Raw genomic sequence first — 24,000 nt, forward strand, 5'->3', positions numbered from 1 at the left:
TGAGTGTGTGTGAGTGTATGTGTATGAGTGAGTGTGTGTGTGTATGTACGTATATGAGTGTGTGTATGAGTGAGTGAGTGTGTGTGTCTTTGTATGTGTGTGTATATGAGTGAGTGAATGAGTGAGTGTGTATATGAGTAAGTGAGTGAGTTTGTGTGAGAGTGAGTGTGTATGAGTGAGTTAGTGAGTGTGTATGAGTGTGTGTATATGAGTGAGTGAGTTTGTGTGAGACAGTGAGTGAGTGAGTGAGTGAGTGTGTGTATGAGTGAGTGAGTGAGTGTGTATGAGTGAGTGAGTTTGTGTGAGACAGTGAGTGAGTGAGTGTGTATATGAGTGAGTGTGTGTATGAGTGAGTGAGTGAGTGAGTGAGTGTGTATGAGTGAGAGAATGTGTGTGAGTGTGTGTGTGTGTGTTTTAAGTCAATGGAGATTTTCTCATTTGCTTGTCTGCTTTATTTATCTGTTGTTTCGGCGCCGCTTCACCTGTGTGTCCCAGAGCAGCTGCCGCCTGCTGCAGTCTGAGCCCGGGGTGACACCGGTGTGCGGCGGGGTCGTACGGAGTGTGAATCAGGGCCCCTGGCGTCAGTTGGCCCCCGTAAATAAGCAGACTGGTATTGGGAGCGAGGGAGAGAGAGAAAAGAGGTGTGCCGTGGAGAGAGTGAGAGAGGGAGGGAGGGAGGGAGGGAGCGAGCAAGTGTGTGGCTAATCTCTTTCACCTCTGAACACACACACACTGAAACACGAGGCCATACACGCCACCGCACTGATTACACGCCTGCCATCTCCACTGACCCCGTGACACACAGAGGCCTCGCTCACCGCCGCCACCGACCAACCTCCCCTCGTCCCCTGCTGCTCCCACCTACTCGCAGCTCCCTCGCGCCCTCTAGAACCTTCCAGACCAGTTGGAGCACCGGGGCCAAGACAGCTAGAACCCCAGCTGGTCCCCGGCCCAGAACCCCAGACTCCTGCCCTCATGAGGGGTGGAACTGAGCTGGCTGACGCCTGAGAGTCAGGACTGAACCAGAGAGGTCAGAGGTCAGATCTCAGACCCTCCAGTCAGAGCTGGTCCAGGGAGTGAGCCCCCCAGTCTTCTCATCTCATTCCCTCTCTTCTGCTCATCTGTCTTCTCCACCTCCATCCTGCTCTCTTTCACACCACCCTCACCTCCGTTTCTTCTGTTCTGCTCCCGACCCTGAAATTCCTGGTCGTATCCAACCTTTAATCCCTCCTTCCCTCCCTCACTTCCTCCTTTCAGACCCAACATTCATTTTCATTCACTCCCTCCTCTCATCCATGTATTTCTCTCTCCTCCTCTGCCCTCGCCTTTGTCTTCTGGACTCCTCTTTTTTAATTTCACACCTCTTTCATTTAATCCAATTTTCTCTGCCCTCTTGAACCGCTTTCATCCATTCAGATCCATCCTTCCATTTTTCCCTCCTCTCCTTTTTAATCCCATCCACATTTCCTCACGCCGGTCCAGGGTGTGGAGCTCTTCTCATCTGGCCTCGTCTTTGTCTGGTTATCCGGGTCGTCCTCCGCCTCCTCAGGACCTTCCTAAACCTCCTGTACGCTGTTCTTCTGTTCTTTCTTTGTCAGCAGAACTTCTCCCTCACACTCGCTTTGTCCATCCATTTTCTCTCTTCTTTTCCTGCTAATCTTCTTTTAAAGCCTGTGTGTCTTCCGCCTGTCTCAACCTGACCAGAGAAACCTGGTTTTAATGTGTGAACCAAACCTGACCTGGTTCATGTCAGCTGAACCGGTTCCGCCCAGGAACTAGCCAGTTTGATGAGGAAAAGAAGCGTTGAGGATGTGGAGGGAGATTTTCACTGATTTATTTTACATTTTTTCCTTTCAAACTTCATGAATGTGGCAGGTCGAGTTGTCTGGACGGGACCGTAATCCTTTCTGACCCCCCTCCCCCCCCTGGCCACTCTCGTAGTCTCTGTCTGGACCTCCCTTCCCTCCATCCTCTGCTTGGTTCGCATCAGTAACTCCATCACCTGCTAACTCCTCAGCAGCGCCGCGCGCACACACATGCCAGCACGCATCACGTCTCCAACGCACACTCGCAGCGAGGCCGGCGCGTGACTCCAAGAGCCTTGATCACGTTAAAGAACCCAGCCAACGACGCCTCACACCCTCTCACTCCTCCCTTGCCTTTATGTGAGACGGGGAAACGGGGTGAGACAGAAGAGAGAAGACTTACAGAATAACGAGGATGAGTGAATGAGGAACAGTGTATAAAAGTGGTTCCATAGCGCCCCCTTCGGTTTGTCGAGGCACCTGATGAATGGAACCTCTCGTCTTTGTTTGTCAACTGAACCAAACGAAGCAGTGGAAAGGCACCAAGACACAGGTCTGAGCTCAGATTCCAAAGGAAATATCTACATCTCTTAAAGCAACACACCTTTAATTTTCTTTAAGTCTGTGTGTGTGTGAGTGAGTGAGTGAGTGTGTGTGTGTGTGTGTGTGTGTGTGTGTGTGTGCGTGCCTGCGCGCGTGTGCGTAGATTCCCCACACTGAGGAACGCTCACCCTCACACTCTCGCACGTCGGTGTTGAGCTGGTGCAGCGCTCCCATGGAGATCTGTCGGACGTCGGGGTCAAGCAGCAGCTGCATCAGCGAGGTGGAGATGTGCTTGCAGGCTGACATGCAGGCGGTCTGGGCCACTTTACCCTGAGACACACAGGAGACAAGCGTCAGCCTCCCGGCGACGTGGGACCACGCAAGGACACCTTTGCTAACAGGACGCTTTTCCTGTAAAGTTCCACAACTGAGGGAACCCACGAGATAATCAAGGTTAATTTGACTCGGGCATGTGGAAGGAGCAGTTACACACACACACACACACACACACACACACACACACACACACACACACACAGACCACTGCCTTCAGAGTGATGAAGCAGCATATCAAGAGTAAAAGCAGCAGATGAGGAAGTGCATGACAACGCATTAATATGAAACCAAAACATGTGTTTGTGTGGCTTTGACTGTGTGTGTGTGTGTGTGTGTGTGTGTGTGTGTGTGGCCTTGATCATGACCTCCACGTCTGCATTCCAACAGAATGATGCACAGAGGAACAGACGACAGGGGAGAGACGAGAAAATGAGGTGGAACTTCAAAAGACGTTCAGAAGAGGAGGAGATGTTGGTATCATGCGATTTACTAGTTTTCAGTCCCCGACCATCGACCACCCGGAGTGACTCCCGAACGCAGGAAGAACCAGCCACGTATATTTAGCTAGAAGCTCATGGAGACTGACAGCTAACAGTAGCCTTACTGCCTGCTAGCTATTGACGGTCGTCATGCTAAAGAAATCTGAGTGTTCGTGGGTTACTGGGCATCCAGCTGGACTAAAGACACCAGATGACCTGGAGAGTCTGTAAATGGATGATTCTGGACAGTTTAGCTGTTGTTAGCCGTCAGTCGCCGTTAGCTTCAAGCTAAATATACGTGGCTGGTTCTTCCTGGAATCACGAAGAAGTAGCGAGGGAGGGGAAGAACATCTTGGCGAGCTGAAGACTCCAATTAGTGAGTTCTTGAGATGTAAAATACACCTTTGGTAAAGTTTCACTTGAAGACACAACGAATGATGAAGTGGTTCTGTAACTTTGAGTGGCATCGTTTGTTCTCTAGGCAGCAGCAGAACAATCCCCTTCAGTCTGGAGCTGCTTCATTCACAGCAGAGGGAAATCACACCACACACACTCACACTCACACACACACACACACGCATATGTTCCCTGAAACACACACCTAGGACTGGCCGGATATTCTCCAAAACAATCCTGGCCTCTCAACTCCATGAACACACACGCCAGGGGTCAATTAAAACACAGTGAGATTGAGCATGAAATTGGCTAATTCTATTTACATGTCATGAACCAGAGCTGACACACACACACACACTCTCATACACACACTAATACACACACAGGTAGGTCTGTCAGACAGACACGACGGCGTCCTGGAGGTCAATACGGACGACTGGGAACGATTAGCCTGAGGAACTCTGGAGGGAGGAATGAGCGTAGGAGATAGAGGAAGGTAAGGATACGAGGGGACAGCGGAGGGGAGGAAGAACAGATGAGAGAAGGAGTGAAGAGTGAGAGTAGGAAAGGAGTCCAGGAGCTAAAGAGGTGAAGGGGACACAGCAGCCTCCGTTCTTTCCTAAAACTTTCCGGGCCCCAAGCTAACGAGAGATGCTTATTAAAAGCTTCTCAGCTGCTAACGGTTGAACAAACAGACACGGTGGCGAGGTGGGGAGACCCAGATGAGACCGGCGGGGTCAGGACAAAGGGGTTGCTGGGTAATCAGGGAAGAGGACCGGTGGACCAAATACAGACCACTGATGTCGGCTGTTGCGTCCCATCATCGACATACCGAACTGCATTAAAAACAACCAAGCAGTTTTAAAGTTGTTTACTTATCACCGTGTCAGGAAATGAAAAGCACATGAATTCAACTTTTCAACCAATCAGCATCATGATGTTGTCAATTCAGCATTATTTTGATCAGTTTACTGTCATTTAATTGCTGTCAAAGTCTAGGCAGGAGGCAGCGGGCATTCAGTTGCTGGAGTCGGCAGTGAAACTCAGCCGGCTGCGCGTCCTCATGTGGCAATTCTCTTTTGACATACGTTTCTCCAATTTAACATTAAAAGGTCACTAAAGGTCATCAGGGAGAAACACAAGAAGCCTGAATCTTAGTGGTGGTGACCTTGAAGTCATGTGACCCTGGTGTACTTCCTCCATAGGCTACTGTTAGCTGAACACTGCTCACAGTTGCATTCAGGCTTCAAGCTAAGAGTTTATGCCTGAACTCCTTTCATGGAGTCAAATGAGTTTCCCCTGAGCTCAGCTTCAGCGTCCTGATGCCAGAAGCAGGTTGCTTAAGAAACACCACAGCAGGACGCATCAGAGCGTCTCGACTCGGTATCACCATGAGTCACACCTCCTGGAAGGGCTTGGACAGGCCACGACAGAGGCTCCAGACGGCGTTAAGGACGCTATTTGTCCGTGTTACTGACGGAGCACCACTGGGTTCGTGTTGACTGAACGTCAAACACCTGACAGAAGCAAGACGCCATGAAATCAGAAGCACATTGGATCCCCAGGACCAGGCCTGGCAATATCAAACAAGTGAATCAGAGATGGACTGCTTCTCCGGCGCCAGATGGTTTGTTACCTCTGCAAGGCTGTTTGGTAAAAGTTTTTAAAACATTACAGGAAAACGGGAGCGAATTGTCAAGTATAAGAACGTGGACGTGATCATGCTGGAGCTCAGGAAGTACCCATCCACACTTCAGACCGCGCGCTGCTTAGACAACGATGTTTCATGACCACCGGGCCATTTGTCTGCGCAACGTGGGCTCAAACAATCACTGACATACTTGAGGATTATGGGTAGTGTAGTATACAGGATTTTTACCTTCTGGAACCGCACCACTGAGCTCTGCCATAACAAACGCCACAAGCAGCAGCTATGCTAAACTCGTGAGGAGCAGCCGTTACTGCAACAGACTCTGGTCACATCAACACAAACAAACGTGCATCACTTCCTTTTCTATTTCGCATGCGGTTTGGTCAACGCTCAGGTGAGGTCTTAATGGGGGGGGGTCAAACTTTCGAGGGTTTAAAGGGTCAGTCGGGGTGGGTTCACATCACTCTGTTGCCATGACAACCCAGGTACTCACCGGTAAGATAGCATGTTCTATGGGCCTTCCCTACAGCAAGAAACATAAACCGGAGACTTTAGTATAGTGAAGAACAACAGAATCAGTGTGTGTGTAATTACAGAGGAGACATGAGGAACTGGGGGAGCTGGAGGAGCAGGAGGAGCTGGAGGAACTGGAGGAGCTGGAGGAGCTGGGGGAGCTGGAGGAGCTGGAGGAGCTGGAGGAGCTGGAGGAACTGGAGGAGCTGGGGGAGCTGGAGGAGCTGGAGGAGCTGGAGGAACTGGAGGAGCTGGAGGAACTGGAGGAGCTGGGGGAGCTGGAGGAGCTGGAGGAGCTGGAGGAACTGGAGGAGCTGGGAAACAGAGGAGCTGGAGGAACTGGAGGAACTGGAGGAGCTGGGAAACAGAGGAGCTGGAGGAACTGGAGGAGCTGGGAAACAGAGGAGCTGGAGGAACGGAGGAGCTGGAGGAACTGGAGGAGCTGGAGGAACTGGAGGAGCTGGGAAACAGAGGAGCTGGAGGAACTGGAGGAGCTGGAGGAACTGGAGGAACTGGAGGAACTGGAGGAGCTGGGAAACAGAGGAGCTGGAGGAACTGGAGGAGCTGGGAAACAGAGGAGCTGGAGGAACTGGAGGAGCTGGGAAACAGAGGAGCTGGAGGAACTGGAGGAGCTGGGAAACAGAGGAGCTGGAGGAACTGGAGGAGCTGGGAAACAGAGGAGCTGGAGGAACTGGAGGAACTGGAGGAGCTGGAGGAACTGGAGGAGCTGGGAAACAGAGGAGCTGGAGGAGCTGGAGGAACTGGAGGAGCTGGGAAACAGAGGAGCTGGAGGAACTGGAGGAACTGGAGGAGCTGGGAAACAGAGGAGCTGGAGGAACTGGAGGAGCTGGGAAACAGAGGAGCTGGAGGAGCTGGAGGAACTGGAGGAACTGGAGGAGCTGGGAAACAGAGGAACTGGAGGCGCTGGATGAACTGGAGGAGCTGGGAAACAGAGGAGCTGGAGGAACTGGAGGAACTGGAGGAGCTGGGAAACAGAGGAGCTGGAGGAACTGGAGGAGCTGGGAAACAGAGGAGCTGGAGGTGCTGGAGGAGCAGGAGGAGCTGGGAAACAGAGGAGCTGGAGGAACTGGAGGAGCTGGAGGAGCTGGGAAACAGAGGAGCTGGAGGTGCTGGAGGAGCAGGAGGAGCTGGAGGAGCTGGGAAACAGAGGAGCTGGAGGAACTGGAGGAGCTTGAGGAACTGGGAAACAGAGGAGCTGGAGGAACTGGAGGAACTGGAGGAGCTGGAGGAACTTGAGGAGCTGGGAAACAGAGGAGCTGGAGGAACTGGAGCAGCTGAAGGAGCTGGAGGAGCTGGGAAACAGAGGAGCTGGAGGAACTGGAGCAGCTGGGAAACAGAGGAGCTGGAGGAACTGGAGCAGCTGGGAAACAGAGGAGCTGGAGGAACTGGAGGAGCTGGAGGAGCTGGGAAACAGGGGAACTGGAGGAGCTGGGAAACAGAGGAGCTGGAGGAACTGGAGGAGCTGGGAAACAGAGGAGCTGGAGGAACTGGAGGAGCTGGAGGAGCTGGGAAACAGGGGAACTGGAGGACACTTTAGGAAGGCGTCAAAGGAGGTGACGTGAATTCAAGCCTGGTCCATCGGGTGGTTTGAGACAAACCAGGCCGCGTGTCTCCGTCCCATCACGGAGGTGCAGGCAGCGTCTCGACGACTGCAACCGGCAGCGCAGAAGAGGTGGGAAACCTAAGGGTTACCGGCCAATAACAGAGCCTGGTGGAATTTCTTTCAGTTGGCTAGTTGTTTATGTACTGCAGTACCAGCTAGTATCGGCCATGTTGCTACCTCTCTAGGGACAAAGCTTGGGAACAGCTGATGCAGCAGAGCTGGTTTACGCCTCCTGTTTTCCACATTTACGCTTCTTAGAAAAAACAAGAACCATCAGGCGAGTGCGAATGTGAATCTGGGGAGGTTGTCAGGGTTTGGCCTCTCCATCAACCTTTTATAACGAAATACTTCAAACTGTATCAAAATACACCAGTGGAAATGTGGTTAGTGACACCTGTGTTTGTGCCAGGTGGAGGATGGAGGACGCCAAGTCTCTTCATGTCGCTTCTATTTATGAGCCTCAGTTCTGAGCAGGTTTTTGTGGGTCCACTTTGGATTTGGACGCAGATGCTGTCAGTGGAACATTACAGTAATATTACAGGACAAGCACATATAATAATGCTACTAGTGGCAGCAGTAGTAAACCACACCAGCCTGTCTGCTCCCTTCAACAGTATCTCATTCATTTCTGTGAAACGCGACTCTTTTATACGAGCACCTCTTATTTTAGAGGGTCATACCACCCAGCTTTTTAGATCCATAGCATCTGATCTACTTAGGAGGCCCAGCGCTCAAGTGTGTGAGTGCGTGTGTGTGTTCAAGTGTGTGTGACAGGGTCACGTCCGGCGCTCATGGGGGTGTAAGGTAAAGCTCCTTAGAAGTGCTGGAAAACACTTAGCTCAACCACCATGCGTGCGTGGCCTTGTGGCCTTGTGACCCGCCTTGATCAGTTCCCTGCACGTCTCAACAACTGTGCGTGTGCTGAGAACTGGTCTCCGAGTGGGAACCGTCATTGTATGATTTTGCCAGTGCCAACTTTTGTTCACTGAATTTTTTCTCTGACTGAGGTTAAGCCCGGTCCAGCTGGTCCAGCTACATAGACACTTAACGTCATCCAGTGTCTTAGCAGAATGATGGGTCTCGCGAGCTGAACTGCACCAACGGGCCCTCGCGGGACTCGACAAACCTCTGGAGCGCCATTCCTCTGGTAGATACTCCTTCCTTTGGTTGGTTGTTGGCGGCGTTTGAGTCCCTACGGATCTGGGCACCGTCATCATGTTGTCCTGAGTCATAACTCAAACCCGCACACGTAGAAGTCAGATCCACCAAGTCGATGTCAGAACTTAGAAAGAAGTGAACTACATGTGGAGTCTCCAACATGGAACGTGACGGCAAAGACAACTACAGACAGATGGCATTTAAAAAATGAAATCACAAATAATTCAAAAAGTAATGACATAAGAAGCATGAACTGTACGTTTACCACCATTGCTACATCGAGTACAGAGAATCATATTCAACATCAGTAAACACACACACTGTGTATGAATATACGTTCTCCCAGAACTCCAAAGTTAGACAGTTAACACACACCATCAAACTGTCAAACAAATTCACGCCCAGGGGACCGACGTTCACTATCCTTTCCTTGATGGCCAACACGTGAACACGTTCTTGTTTTAGAAATGGTGGCATGCTCTCCCACTAGGAACCAGCCGCGTCAACCATGAGCTGCCTATTAGCATGCTAAGCTAATGCTGAGGAATTGCTTTTCATTTCATGTCTCTTAATCTGCTTGGTATGATTTTTTGGAATCATCCATGAGTAAAATGTCCGTGTATAAACCTTTCTATACCCCATGATAACCCGTGTGTGCATAATGTCATTACAGTCATGCTGTAGAGTCAATAACCTGAGCCGGCGTCTAATCCGGTGTTGCCGACTTGACCAGCTCACCCTGTAATGAGCTCAGCGGGGCCCCGTGTTAATGATCCCACCCGTAACGAGCTTAGACTGTAACCAAGTAAAGCAGATTGTCCTGCCCTGTGATGTCTCATGCTAACATGCAGAGAGAGCGGCGACAGAGCTTATATAACACACACACACACACACACACACACACACACACACACACACACACACACACACCATTGATGAATTACTGATTATACTGGTGGTTGTCGGGGGTAACGGGCCGGTTTAGATGCCACGACATGAAAGATTATTAACAATGAATGCATAAAGGAATCGTGACAACAGGAAACACTGGATTGGTGTCGAGTACAGTCGATGTGACCTCTGACCCCTGGGTCTGAAGCTGTGTTAGGTTGGTTCCACACCGCCGAGATGTCAGTGCTTTCATTTTCTCTGAATTGACCTCCAGAGAACCACAACCTGCTGCAGTGACCAATCATGTTCGCCGGCGATCTGACCGCAAGACACGGGCCAGAAGGAGCAACGGGATACAGCTCAGCACGGAGCACTGTGGCATTCTGCTGTTCCCCAAACAGCGAGGAGGAGAGGCTGGTCACCATGGTGACAACCCCTCAACAACCCTGGCCCTGACACGGTAAACAGAAGACTGGCAGTTGGCTTTTAGGTGCATTTACCGCCACCTTCTGGTCTGGATGGAATAACTGCTCGTAACATACATCACACATATGTGCCATGTAGACACACGCCTAGTCTGCCAAGCTGGAGGAAGTGTGGACCAGTGTGGCGACAACCGGCTGGCGCGGTCTGTGAATCACAACAGCGTATTTCAGCCACTGCAGCCCCTTAACCAGCATGTTCCTCCCCGCCGTGGGGACCATGTGATGTCACGTCCACTACAGAAGGTGGACTGGGCCCAATGTTCCTGCTGATGCCAGTTAATCTGACAATTATAGTTGAATTCTCCCCAGTATGGCAGTATTAAATGTGTGTGTGTGTGTGTGTACTAACAGGCAGGTTGGTGAAGACACTGAAGGTGCTCATCACAAAGTTGATCAGGTCGATCAGGTAGTCGCTGGCTGTCAGAGGGGCACCCGTTGGTACCGCCGCCATCCAGTCGTAGTTCGCCAGCTGGAGGAACTGGTCGATCTTGGCGTTCAGGCTGGTGTAGATTTCTGCCTCTGCCGAGTGACGGGCATCCTTGGAGGGTCGAAAAGTAAAAATATTACATCTGGACTTCATACAAAGACCAAAATCTGCATTGGAGGAGAGAAGGAATGGGGAGGAGCTAGAAAAATGATGAGGCATACACAGACGTCACGGAACAAAAATCACTGAACCAGGAGCAAAAAGGTTCGTTACCTTAAAAGTGGACGTTCCGTACAGCTTGGTGGTGTTTGCGGTGTCAGGAGGAACATTGGTGATGTTGGATATGAACTCCTCCAGGAAGTGGCAGCTCTGCTCCAGGTGGGTGGTGTTAATGATCACTTGCACCAGCTGAAGGCAAACAGACGACAACAACCCTCATCGGCGGTGCTACACAGTCCTGAACCCCAGAATCAGGTGTTAACCCCCAAGCAGCCGTTCAAGTGACCCCTCCAAATGAAGCCACACCCACACACGGCGTACCTCCGCCAGCCCGACATTCTTCTTCTTGATGGCGTACTGCAGACAGTGGCTGAGGGTTCTCGTCAGCAGCAGGTTTGTCGACTTGCGTATCATGTCGTCTACCTCCGTGGAGCTGAGAAAACACACACAACGAAGGAGCGTCAGGCACGCATCCTGGAGGTTCTCCGCCGGTAGAGCTTCCTGTTAGGTTGGAATGCTAGCCAGAGCACGCTTGGCTAAAGCGACCTCATCAATGCTAATTCACATCCGAACCTACAAAGGACACCTAACTGTCCTGGTACTGCTGACCTGTCGTCCAGGTCTTAAGAGTTTAGGAGCGCTGGTTAGGGTCTTGGCCCTGGTCCGACTGAGGGGGTCCTCCTCCTCTTGTCCTTCACCTGCTAACTGAATCACTAAACATGCTGGAAAGTCGTGGAACCCCTCGTTCCTAGCTTGTTAGCTTGACTTTGCTAGCTTGCTCTCTGAGGTCCATCAGACAACCGTGACAAAACTTTCAACCTACTCCAGGTCACAAGTACTCCAGGGCGGACGATCACAGAGGTTCCCGTAGGGAGTGAACCGACTTCCAAGCTTATGATACAGAAACTTCTAGGTTCCGAGAGAAAGCCGATGAAGTCAAACGGGGACAAACACCCCCAACCCATGAAAACACCCTCAGGAGATCAGAGGAGGTCAAGGATGCATGGCAGAGCAAAGGCAGCGGAGGCCCAGGAGCCCTCAGCAATGAGATGAAGAAGAAGAATCTGCGTGTTGTTGTGTGTCGACTCAAGCGCCCTGTGGGTAACAAACACATTCCAAACAAATCAGTAAATTATCGGTGCCTGGAATTCAACACACAAACACACCGTGTCGCTTCGGGGGAGAAAGAGTTGGAAACTCAGCCCCCCCCCCCCCCAAAAGAAACAAGAATCTTAAAAACGTTCCGATGATTCGAAGCAGGGGGGAAGACATTCCAGCAGCGGCAGAAGTGCAGAGTGGACTAAAACGGTGTGTGTGTGTGTGTGTGTGTGTGTGTGTGTGTGTGTGTGTGTGTGTGTGTGTGTGTGTGTGTGTGAAGAGAATGGCAACAAGTACAAATACAGACACACCGCAGAATTTGGATCGAGTTTCATCATATTCATGCCGCCATCAGTCACAATAAATGAGCGGCGGTTTGCCGCTGTCGGACGGCATCAGTGCAGCGAGGAACGGAGGGATGCTTGCGGAGGTATTTCCTGAAAATACATAAACAATGTCAACAACAACAACAGGTTAGAGCGCAGGAAGCCACAGGCACGTACACACAAGCCCACGCCGTCCAGACATCATGGCAGCGCTTGACTGGCTTCTATTCTCCGTATCTTTTATCTGATAAACTTCACACGCCTCCGTTTTACTTCCATCACTCCTCTGTTCAGATTAGCATTCCTGCCATCTCTGCTTCCCTCACCTGTTGAGTCACCTGTTGTTTTTTTTAATGTACATTTACAGTTTTACTCCTGACTGACGACAGTATTTTTACAAAGTCTTATTACCAACACACGCTAATGAAGTCTGACTCATTGCATGATGCAGAGAAGGTGCAACATTACATCCTGCTTCCACCAGGTGGCGCTAGAGAACACACACACACACACACACACAGGTTTGCGTAGCTATCCTAATTAGGACATTCCATTGACTTCCATTCATGTGAATATCCTTACCCAAGCCCTACTCTTAATCCTCACCTCAGCCTCAAGCTGACTGCAGGTTCCACCTTCACTCTACCTTTGACCAGGTGTTCATGAATGAAGTTCCGCTGCATCAGGACCAGGTCTTTGGTCCCCATGAGGACTAGGGTCCTGATAAGGACATTAGTTAGTAATACTGTAGAGTTAAAAACTCCCTTGAGAGACAAGTGGCTGTTATGTCTATGTAGTGCCAGCTGAAGCTGTCCTCAAGACACCAGGCATCATACTAGTGCTCCGGGTCCTAGTCCTCAGATACCTGTGTACATTGTTCCGGTACACTTGTTCGGTCGGAGTTTGAGGTCACGCAGCCGGAGCAGTCAGTCCACAGCCTCCATGTCAGAGCAGCTCTGCTGATGACACTCCGTCAGTACAAGTTCCACGTCTAGTTATACTACTAGTTGGTACGCTGCCAGTTAGTGCGCTGCCAGTTAGTGCGCTGCCAGTTAGTACGCTGTTAGTTAGTGCGCTGCCAGTTAGTGCGCTGCCAGTTAGTACACTGTTAGTTAGTGCGCTGTTAGTTAGTGCGCTGCCAGTTAGTGCTCTGTTAGTTAGTACGCTGTTAGTTAGTGCGCTGCCAGTTAGTGCTCTGTTAGTTAGTACGCTGTTAGTTAGTGCGCTGCCAGTTAGTATGCTGTTAGTTAGTGCGCTGCCAGTTAGTGCGCTGCCAGTTAGTGCGCTGTTAGTTAGTGCTCTGCCAGTTAGTACGCTGTTAGTTAGTGCGCTGCCAGTTAGTGCGCTGCCAGTTAGTGCGCTGCCAGTTAGTACACTGTTAGTTAGTACACTGTTAGTTAGTGCGCTGCCAGTTAGTACGCTGCCAGTTAGTGCGCTGCCAGTTAGTACACTGTTAGTTAGTGCGCTGCCAGTTAGCGCGCTGCCAGTTAGTTCGCTGCCAGTTAGTGCGCTGTTAGTTAGTACGCTGTTAGTTAGTGTGCTGCCAGTTAGTATGCAGTTAGTTAGTGCGCTGCCAGTTAGTGCGCTGCCAGTTAGTATGCAGTTAGTTAGTGCGCTGCCAGTTAGCGCACTGCCAGTTAGTGCTCTGCCAGTTAGTTCGCTGCCAGTTAGTGCGCTGTTAGTACGCTGTTAGTTAGTGTGCTGCCAGTTAGTATGCTGCCAGTTAGTACACTGCCAGTTAGTGCGCTGCCAGTTAGTACACTGTTAGTTAGTGCGCTGCCAGTTAGTGCGCTCCCAGTTAGTGCGCTCCCAGTTAGTACACTGCCAGTTAGTGCGCTGCCAGTTAGTACACTGTTAGTTAGTGCGCTGCCAGTTAGTGCGCTCCCAGTTAGTGCGCTCCCAGTTAGTACACTGCCAGTTAGTGCGCTGCCAGTTAGTACACTGTTAGTTAGTGCGCTGCCAGTTAGTACGCTGTTAGTTAGTGTGCTGCCAGTTAGTGCGCTGTTAGTTAGTGCGCTGTTAGTTAGTGCGCTGCCAGTTAGTGCGCTGCCAGTTAGTACACTGCCAGTTAGTGCGCTGCCAGTTAGTACACTGTTAGTTAGTGCGCTGCCAGTTAGTACGCTGTTAGTTCGTGCGCTGCCAGTTAGTGCGCTGCCAGTTAGTGCGCTGCCAGTTAGTGCGCTATTAGTTAGCGCGCTGCCAGTTAGCGCGCTGCCAGTTAGTTCGCTGCCAGTTAGTGCGCTGTTAGTTAGTACGCTGTTAGTTAGTGTGCTGCCAGTTAGTATGCAGTTAGTTAGTGCGCTGCCAGTTAGTGCGCTGCCAGTTAGTATGCAGTTAGTTAGTGCGCTGCCAGTTAGTGCCCTGCCAATTAGTACACTGCCAGTTAGTACACTGTTAGTTAGTGCGCTGCCAGTTAGTGCCCTGCCAATTAGTACGCTGCCAGTTAGTCTGCTGCCAGTTAGTACACTGTTAGTTAGTGCGCTGCCAGTTAGTATGCTGCCAGTTAGTGCGCTGTTAGTTAGTGCGCTGCCAGTTAGTGCCCTGCCAGTTAGTGCCCTGCCAATTAGTGCCCTGCCAGTTAGTACACTGTTAGTTAGTGTGCTGCCAGTTAGTGCGCTGCCAGTTAGTACGCTGCCAGTTACTCTGCTGCCAGTTAGTACGCTGCCAGTTAGTACACTGTTAGTTAGTGCGCTGCCAGTTAGTGCGCTGCCAGTTAGTATGCTGCCAGTTAGTGCGCTGTTAGTTAGTGCCCTGCCAGTTAGTACGCTGCCAGTTAGTCTGCTGCCAGTTAGTACACTGTTAGTTAGTGCGCTGCCAGTTAGTGCCCTGCCAGTTAGTGCCCTGCCAATTAGTGCCCTGCCAGTTCGTGCCCTGCCAATTAGTACACTGCCAGTTAGTACACTGTTAGTTAGTGCGCTGCCAGTTAGTATGCTGCCAGTTAGTACGCTGTTAGTTAGTGCGCTGCCAGTTAGTGCGCTGTTAGTTAGTGCGCTGTTAGTTAGTGCGCTGACAGTTAGTCCTCAAGACACCAGGCATCATACTAGTCCTCCGGGTCCTAGTCCTCAGATACCTGTGTACATTGTTCCGGTACACTAGTTCACGTCCCTACGAGTCAGCTGTCTGACTCCCTGGCGGTGCTCTGGAGCTGGTAGAGCCTTAAGCCCACCGGCTCCTTCTGATTTATTTAAAATTCCTTTTTTGGGCAAAAAAACCAGACATACACAGTAAACAATCATGAAACCCATCACAACTGAATTTAGGACAAATTAACACACATAAAGGTTCTCGTGAAAAACATCTGAAGACCTTTTAAAGAAAATGAAGAAGAGGAAGAACTTCTCCCAACACCCAAGCCAGCATGTGACGTGACACCACGGCCAAGCAAACGCTACTGCATCCACAGTACCAGTACACAGCTAGTACACAACGAGTACACAAAGAGGGATAGTTGAAGTCTTCCTTTGATTAGACAACTGATTCATTTCGAATGCCCCCCCAGCCCCAATGTTTCTTTCTCCCGTCGGTCACGGATCGTCGGTACCACCCTGGTTCCCAGCCCCCACGGAGACAAACACACACACACACACAAATACAGATGCATGAGTACACAAAGACACACATGCCAAACACAAATTACACAAAAATGAATGTGCTCAACAACCCCAGGGGAGTGCACACACACACACACACACACACTATTTACACTGAAACTACCAACCAAACTAAGTGTGTGTTTTCTGGGTCATCATCTACCTGTGTACTTGCAGTTTCCTAAACATGTGTGTGCATGTCTTCACAAGTGTTGTTCCAAGTGTTGTGTTGCGAATGTGAGGGTTTATGAGTGTGTGTGTGTGAGTCTGGCCGAGTCCCAGCCTTGTGGAATCCTTCTGGACAGCGGCAGTTGTTTCCTGATTACTGGTCTCCTCGGTAGAAAAGTAGCTGCATTGTTTTAGCTAATTCTTCCATCAGCCAGAACACACACACACACACACACACACGCAAGCACACAGAAGTTTAGTGTTTAACCTCAGCAGAACAGAAGCTCGGCTGGATAGTTGCGGTGTGCGTGTGTGCGTGTGTGTGTGTGTCCTCGTGCAGTCAGAGATGCCTGCTGGATGGAAAGAAGCAATCAAGCGAGGAAAATGAGCCATATCTGAGCACACGTGTGAGCGAGGGAATACGTGAAAGACAATAGTCCAACAAATGGAGGACTGAGGTTTTTGGGGCGAAGCGTTATGAGGTGAAGAGGCAGAAACACGTGTCCAGGACGGACTTGTGGTCGACTCCTGGCAGGAGCATCTCTGACCAGCTCCAAGAAACAAGTGGCACCAGAGCTAGCTAGCTCTAGCTAGCTACAGCTAGCACAGTTCACCAATCCAAAGTTTAAAAGCTGAGTGTAACCCTTTTGAAATGAATGGGTCTCTACCAGTATGATATCTTTGCATGAGTTGGTGTTCCGTAGAGATGCGCAGCCCCCCAGCGGTGTTCCCCACAATACCATGCAGCGTCAAGGACACAAACTCACAAACAAAGACCCCCCCCCCCCCCCATGTCATGTTACTCTCAGAAAACTGCAGCCTTCAAACAGCAGGAAGAATGCTGAACCACTGACCTCCGACCAGGTTTTTGTTGGTTAATACACTGCACCGAGAACTGAGGGATATCAATACACTCATGGACACACAGACAGGCGCAAGGTACGAAGCCCCTTTAACACAAGATGGCCGCCGAGCAGGAAAATGACAACTGTGCTGCACCGGGGGTTTGTAAAGGGGCTGCTGAGGAGGACGTGCTCCAGGCTAGCGAGAGGAAGTACCTGAGATGAAGGTCTTCAGAGTACTTCAGACAGGCGTAGATGAACTCTTTGAGCTGGCAGTAGACTTTGGGCACAAACTCAGAGAAGGGGAGCTTCTTGGGGAAGGGCAGCTGGAGGGAGAGAGAGTTCATGCAAGATCTAGAGTTCACGTGGGGTTAGAGAAGAGCGTCTCCGTTTGCTTGTTTTCTATTTTGATTCATTTGTATTCTGTCGCTCTGTCGCGCTCTACCTTGTCCAGTTCAGGGTCTTGCAGGGGGAACTGGGACGTGTAGTGTTTGTACTCCAGCTCTGTTGAGACCGGGATGGGACTGTAGTTGTCCTGGTCCAGCACCTGCCTGGAGAGAGAAGCACAGGTGAGACTTAGATGCCACTCTGTCTCTGTCTCTCTCTCTCACACACACACACACACACACACACACACACACACACACACACTCACACAGGCACACACACACGCACACACACACACACACACACACACACACAATCATCCCACTGGGGGTCGTTCTTGAGGTTTTCTTACCACCCTCCCCTCTGTCAACACCCCCCTTTTCTTGTTGGCGCTCGACAGTTCGGACGTTCCAACGTTCCATGGAGAGGCCATGAACCGGAGAGCGCTCTCTCTCCAACAATACAGCACAACATTCCTGTGGCTTCCCGTGTGTGTGTGTGCGTGTGTGTATGTGAAAGAGAGAGAGGGAGTGTGTGTTTGTTTGTCCGCTCTCACTGCAAACTCCCACTGGTGTCATTGGACAAAAGCAACAATGGCAAGTAAGAACCCCCCCCTCCACACACACACACACCTTGTGAGGGTAGTGCCCATTCTAAAAAGGCAGAGAATGTTCCGGACGTTGCTTTAAAACACTTCCTCTCTCTGGCTGGTCATTAAACTTCAAACCAGGACGAGGTCATTTCCCACAAACTAGGTGCGACCTTATGACTGGAGAGGGGAAGGTCAGGGCAGCGCTGAAAAACAACCACATCGCCTCATCGTGGCCTCACACGCTCTGAGGGTTCGGGTTCAGGGCTCGGTACCTGAAGGTGATGTTCCACTTCTTCAGCAGGATCTCTCCGTATTGCTCCCTCATCTCCAGGAGCATGTCAAAGAGCTGGGACACCGGGAAACCGTAACCCTGCGAAGGAAAGCAGCGGACAACTGAGTGTGGCTGGGTCAGGTGTTCTCAAGTGTCTGAGTCGGCCTGGTCGGTCTAATCAGCCCTCGTGTCCTCGCTGGCCCTGACGGAGAGCGGCGGGAGGACTCGGCCAGTCCATGCCACCTCATCAATTCACCAGAATTAATTTTTGGGCGTTCCCCCGGCCATCCATCACTACCGCCGCACCCTCATTCTCTCTCACTCATCTCTGAAGGTCTCTCCCATCCGGTGTTCACCCGCGTCCAACGTGTCCCCCATCACCCCCCCCATCCTCTCATTTTTCCCACTCTATCCATCCATTAGTACAAACATGCAGATGAGAACAACCCAGACTTCAGAAACTCCTTGGAGCTTCATCCAGATTGAGAACTACAAAACATTTCAAAGGGGTCCCACGAGCCTCTCGATGACTTGGCGTGTGGCGAGCTAACGGTACGTACCTGCAGCGTGTCAGCAAACAGGACAATGAGGTTCTTCAGGTCCAGCACCAGGTCCGGGTCATCACAGTACGACTGAGGATAAAGGGAAACATCAGCATTAGTGGGCCAATCCAGCTGCTATACCAGCCACATGTGGACACGTGTCTCAAGTGTGTGTGTGTCCTTACAGAGTGTGTCCTCAGGGCAGCAACTATCTTGGACAGCGCCAACTCCCAAAGCTCCTCCACGTACGCGCGGTTGACCAAACCTTGAGTGGTGTGAAGGATGTGATCTTCCACAACGAAGAAGCTGATGGGCGGGAATAAGGAGGGTCGTTAATCCAGTGGCAGCCCAGAGTGTCCGTCCCAGCGCCTCCTCTTCCACCAGTGACCCACCAAACGACCCCAAGCAGCCCAAACGGGCCAATCAGTGAGATTCGCACTCGTCAGAAAAGTTGCGCCAACGAGGGAGGACACCTCCCGTCGGCTTTGTTAGGTCAAGGAGTTGCACGTGAACAAGACTTCAGCAATGGTCAGCTAGCATGTACGTACCAGCAGGTGGCAGCAGTCTGTATTCACAACAGAGAGACTGACAACCAATGAGTACAAATACAAAGAACGTAGCATTTACCGACCGTTTCCACTCGCTCGGTTTTAAAATAAACAACTTCTAGTCCAGAACATGGTTTTTTGTTTGATTTCCCAGTTCTTTCCTGCCAATTCACCCTTCCAAGCTGTCCCGGTCGTTGTTAGCTGTCAGTCTCAGTTAGCGTCAAGCTAAATATTCACGGCCGGTTCTTTCTGCGTTCTGGAGTCACAAAGACGTGATGAAGGCGGGGAAAAAACATCTTCAAACACCAAATCTCACTGCTGATCAATCAGTCTGTCAATCAATTCATTAACGAAAACGAACAACGTTACAGTTCCTGATGAACAAAGACAATCAAGGAAAGACTCGTGAGACGGGATGGAACTGGTATTTGCTGCGGGTTACTGGTGCGCGTCTGAGTTTCTAGAAGCTCTCATCAGACAGACAGAGGGAATAACAGCAATAAGCCAACCGTCGTCACACACACTCTATCAATCGCCACCATTGTGTGTGTGTGTGTGTGTGAGACCCGAATGGAGAGATGGATATGGGAAAGTGAAGGGAGGTGCGAGCGTGGGAAGAGAGGGATGAGACAGGTTGTAACAGGATGAGGAAAAAACAGTCGGTAGATGAGGAGATGTCAACTGGTCAGAAGTCAGTCGGATGAAATGAAATGAGGTGTCGCGAAATGCTGGCAGTTTGCGTTCCCTCAGTGTGTCTTTGTTCCGTCTGCTGGCAACTCTCACAGACGGTGTACAATGGTTGGATGGAGAGATGACGGACGGATGAAGAGAAGGAGGCACGGTGACTCGGATCAGTGGATAAAGAGAAAGCCGGGGACAGATTCCCAAAGCCGTAGCATCGCCCGAGCGCTCCGACTCAGTTGTCGGCTGCAGCCTCAGTGTAGCTCGTTGGGCTTCCAGCTAGAATTGAAATGTGCTGTAACGTTTGGTTTTCTTAAGTTGGAACCAGGAGAACCCAGAGTTGTGAGAACGTACTTACCCCACAATCTGATTGAAGTACCGCCTGTATCCTTCCAGAGTTTCATGCTAGAAACGTAAAAGGAAGAATTAAACAAGTGGAAAACCAGAGAGAGGGATTAACAGTCCGGTGATGAAGGGAAGCAACAGGCAAATCTATTTATGACATCACAAACATTCCAAAATTACCAGCTGGCAAAGAACTCACCAATCGAAATCAACCAGCTCAATTAGTTTTGCTATTAGTTAATTATGTCATTTAATTTTCCATTTCTTGAGAAGCGTTAATAATAAGTGACAGAGACGTGAAGGATTTATGTGTGTGTGTGTGTGTGTGTGTGTGGTTAGGAGTGTGTGCGTACACAAACACACAGTGGCGGTGCGGGTCGTACCATGTTAGAGTGAGGCTGCAGGACCAGGCGAGCCTGTTTCCTCCGCTGCTTTCTGTAGTAGTTCTCAAACACGTCACGCAAACCCTAGAAAACAGTCACAAGTGAGTGGGCGGGGTTAGCAGGAGGATGGAGAGCGATCCCACGGACGTCGTCTTGGCGTGTTCACCTGTTTGGTATTAACGTCTTCTTTACTTATGAAGCATTTACTGGGACGGCGTACATTCTTTATACTTGTACAGGACTTTTGCTTTTATGTTTTTTGCTTTTGTTTTAATTTTAAAAATGGTCCTTGTCATGTTTACGTTAGGGCCAGCAGCAGCTAGCAGGGAGCCATTCTCTTTCTTCCTCCGTCTCCGACTCCTAAAGTCAAATATCGCCCCCTGATGGTGGGAGGTCTCACTGCTCCCAAAGAGGGAAATAACACGATGCAGCACAGCCTCCTTTGATCAATGATATTGCAATTATTGATCAAAGAAGACTTTCTGGTGTGAGACACACCTCCCATCTGCGTGGACCTCGGCGCTCCCCGGGCAGAGCTTCGACATCCACATCGCTGACAAACATGAATTTTCCGCAGCGCTTCATTGGTACCACTGCGAAAACTGAGTCCTGCCAGATGTGAGATCCCAGCGGCCAACCCAGACTCTGACACGACCCCCCTCAACCTTGCCGTCCTCCTCACCAGCTGTGAGACCAAGCAGCTGGATGGACAAACCCAAGCGCAGGATCATCGGAGCGAGATGTTCCCGTTCAACTCGGGATGAAAACGACGAGGCCGCAGCCGTTTCAACTGTCGGATTCCCACCTCAATTCTGGCCCTTCTAAGAGGGGCGATGTAGCGAATCGTCATTTTCGGGCCCCTGCAGGGCCTCCTCCAGGATGTCAGCTGGATGACGGGATGTCCGATCTTTGTGGTTGCTGGTCAGGACCAAATGTCCCACAGTGTCCAGCAAAGTTTGTCTAACAATCTGTAGACTGCAGGAGGAATTCGGAGGTCCTCAATCGTGTATGGAATGAGTTCCCCGGTGCTGGTCACCACACACACAGATACGATGTGACATCATTAGCAGAGCATGATGGTGGCGGTCTGTTCAGGATGTAAAGGGGCACGTCATCTTATCTGTCCAGTCCTGGGCTTTATCTCTGAGCTCACCAGGGACGGCGGGCCCTGGTCTGGGTCTAGATAGGGCTTAAGTTTCTCACACAGCAGCCAGCGAGAGCAAGCGATAACTAGAGCAGCTGCATCATGGAAGGATGAGATACCAGCTGGTAAATTTAGAGAGCAGATATCGTCTCTGTGTGTCTGACCAATGAGGCCAACTAGAACTCAACAGGAACAAGTTTTAGCCGTTGAAGACACACACCTTTAACCTTTGCCATCATTCGGCCCTTCTAACCTTTGCTGTCATGCCTCCTTAAAACCCTCCTCACCAAATCCATCAGGACGGTTACACAATGTCAGAAAAGTTGATTTATCATGTACTCCAGACCCAGCGTGAGTGGCCATAAGAGAGCTTTTGCATTCCTTGCAGGTTTTTGAGGGTCCCCCTTCTAACCCATCAATGCTGCCTGTGAGCGCAGACCAACCCATGGTGCTGGTCTGCCTACGGACGCTTACGTTCCTGCTTTCACCGATTCTGCACTTGAAATGGAGCTAAAACAATGGGTATTCAAACACAGCACAAGATACAAAGGGCAGAATGTTAAAAATAAAGGTTTTAAAAGCAGTATTGTACAGAAACACAACGATGTTGCTTCATTTTTTAATCCCCTTGGTGGAACAATGTCCATTGAAAACCAGCTTCAAAGTGGATGGTAGGAATGATCTCGTTTCCAGAGTTTGATGTTGTGAGGTGACAGGAGAGTTCTTTAATTCAGTAATTCCCCGTCGGGCCCTCGGCTGAACAATGTGTATTCAACAGATGTGCGGCAGCAAATGGCCATGAACTCTTCACACACGGCGTTACTCTCCCAGAGAGGTGAAACACGGGGCCGAGAGGGTGTGTGATCGCCGCCATGCCACACAAGCAGAAAGAGAGAAGAAGAGAAACAAAATTTATGAAAGAAAAACACAGGCAGAGATGCGGATCGTATCTGGTAATGTCAGGCTCTTGTTTAGAGCCATCAGGACGTTTCTCACCGAGCAGCGAGAGTAACAAAGGAGTATTGTTCCCAGCAGACGCTGCGCGCTGGAAAATCACGGTCTTCCAACATGGAAAAGAGGAAGAACATGAACAGAGAAGTGGAGGTCTTGATTGCAAGTGGGATCCCACTTCCAGGTTTACAAGAAAAATAAATGTTACTCGCCTGCGAGAGAGTGAGCTCTTCTCGACATTCAAGAATCATGAGTGTGTTTAGGATTTTCCAGTTGAGCCCCCTTCCCAGCACAGCATTCTAGTCTCCCTTTTCTAATTTTAGATTTTTGCTTGAGTGGCCATCATGTAAATCATGTCACTGCTAGGAGTTTTAAGGAATAAGCCTTCAATCCAATCAGCAACATCACGGCTGAAGTTTCATTGGTGTCAAAATCAATAAAAATGTTGCAGATATTGTGTTACACTCACAGGAAACATAAAGAGAAGATCATTCTCAAGGGAAACCCGATCACTGACCCTGCATGAGGGGGAGCGGTCGAGGTGACAAGACTGAATCTAGGACAAACCTCCAGAGCCCAGTCGCAGTTGCTGTGCATCCTGGATTCCCGCTGCACATTTGTGCCAAACACAAGGACATTTCCTCAAGTTGACAGTGACTTTGTCCCTCTGCTTTTGAAGAAATCTAATACCAGTATCACCACCTGGCTGGGGGCCATTTTACCAGCATGATCCAGTTCGTTTGCCTTTCTGAATGAAGCGTTTTCCAATTAGGGGACTACAGCGAGCACGTAAACGTAAGCCTGATGGTGTGTGGGTGAAAGGGAAAGCAAAGGAGCTGCATGACCTCAGGGGTGAAGAGGCTAAACCTTTCAACACCTTTCCCTCCTCCTCCTCGTCCTTCTGTACTCGGCCTCCTCATCCCCCTCTCCTCCATCCTCCTGCCGTCTCCCCCACCCTCTCTCCTGCTGAGTTTTCACCCTTGCCCTCCTGCTCTTGCCCCTCTACCTTCCCTGTGCCCCCCTCCTTATCGCTCTTACACTGAACCCTTCCGTGAACTCTACTGTTACACCTCCCCTGATCTTTACCCCCCCCCTTATCACCAGCCTGCTTTTCTTTTCCTTCCTAAGATCACCCTTCTGCCCTCCATCTCTTCTTTCTTCAGCTCCACCATGGAGGTCATGTGATCAGCAGAATGTGTCTGTTAGCTTGTTTGTTTTCTATCTCCAAAGCTGACAGTGTTCCAGTTCACAATTAAACCAAACTCCATCGGAGTTTCCCTAGAAAGTCTGATATCTCTAGAACCTCTGAGCTTTTTCTGATAGGCTTCACCGCGGCGGTTATTTGGATTTGAGGGTTCCGCTCCTGCTGATGGACTAGATCCCTCTCTGTCCTTCGAGCTGCGACGTGGCGGTTTTTGTGACATCCCCATCAGCATCACGATAAGCTAGCTGTCGTTGGGCTGAATCTCCTCCAACCTTCAAGGACCTATGCTAACCAGCTAGCCACCACCCAGCCTAGATGTCTGGTAGACCCAGGCTGGAACGAGGTCCTTCTGGGGGCCGTAGCTTGTTCTTCTCTCTCCCTCTTTGTGCTCCCAGCATCTT

General features: G+C 50.4%; 1 protein-coding gene across 1 annotated transcript in view; it reads right to left on the reverse strand.

Moving 5' to 3' along the window:
• exoc6b (exocyst complex component 6B) overlaps positions 1–24,000 on the reverse strand; it is a 69,138-nt gene that overhangs the window by 23,952 nt on the left and 21,186 nt on the right. Inside the window, exons 9-19 of the mRNA XM_086198223.1 lie at positions 20,301–20,384; positions 19,931–19,977; positions 18,529–18,649; positions 18,362–18,433; positions 17,803–17,900; positions 16,997–17,102; positions 16,768–16,877; positions 10,849–10,960; positions 10,582–10,716; positions 10,231–10,419; positions 2,537–2,678 (exon numbers count right to left, since the gene is read on the reverse strand). Coding sequence (XP_086054349.1) covers positions 2,537–2,678; positions 10,231–10,419; positions 10,582–10,716; positions 10,849–10,960; positions 16,768–16,877; positions 16,997–17,102; positions 17,803–17,900; positions 18,362–18,433; positions 18,529–18,649; positions 19,931–19,977; positions 20,301–20,384 — 1,216 coding nt within the window. The remainder of the gene's footprint in view (positions 1–2,536; positions 2,679–10,230; positions 10,420–10,581; positions 10,717–10,848; positions 10,961–16,767; positions 16,878–16,996; positions 17,103–17,802; positions 17,901–18,361; positions 18,434–18,528; positions 18,650–19,930; positions 19,978–20,300; positions 20,385–24,000) is intronic.

This window comes from Aulostomus chinensis, chromosome 24 (genome assembly GCF_037954235.1).
Source record: "Aulostomus chinensis isolate RoL2024-O1b breed Wild chromosome 24, RoL_Achi_v1.0, whole genome shotgun sequence".
NCBI lineage: Eukaryota > Metazoa > Chordata > Actinopteri > Syngnathiformes > Aulostomidae > Aulostomus > Aulostomus chinensis.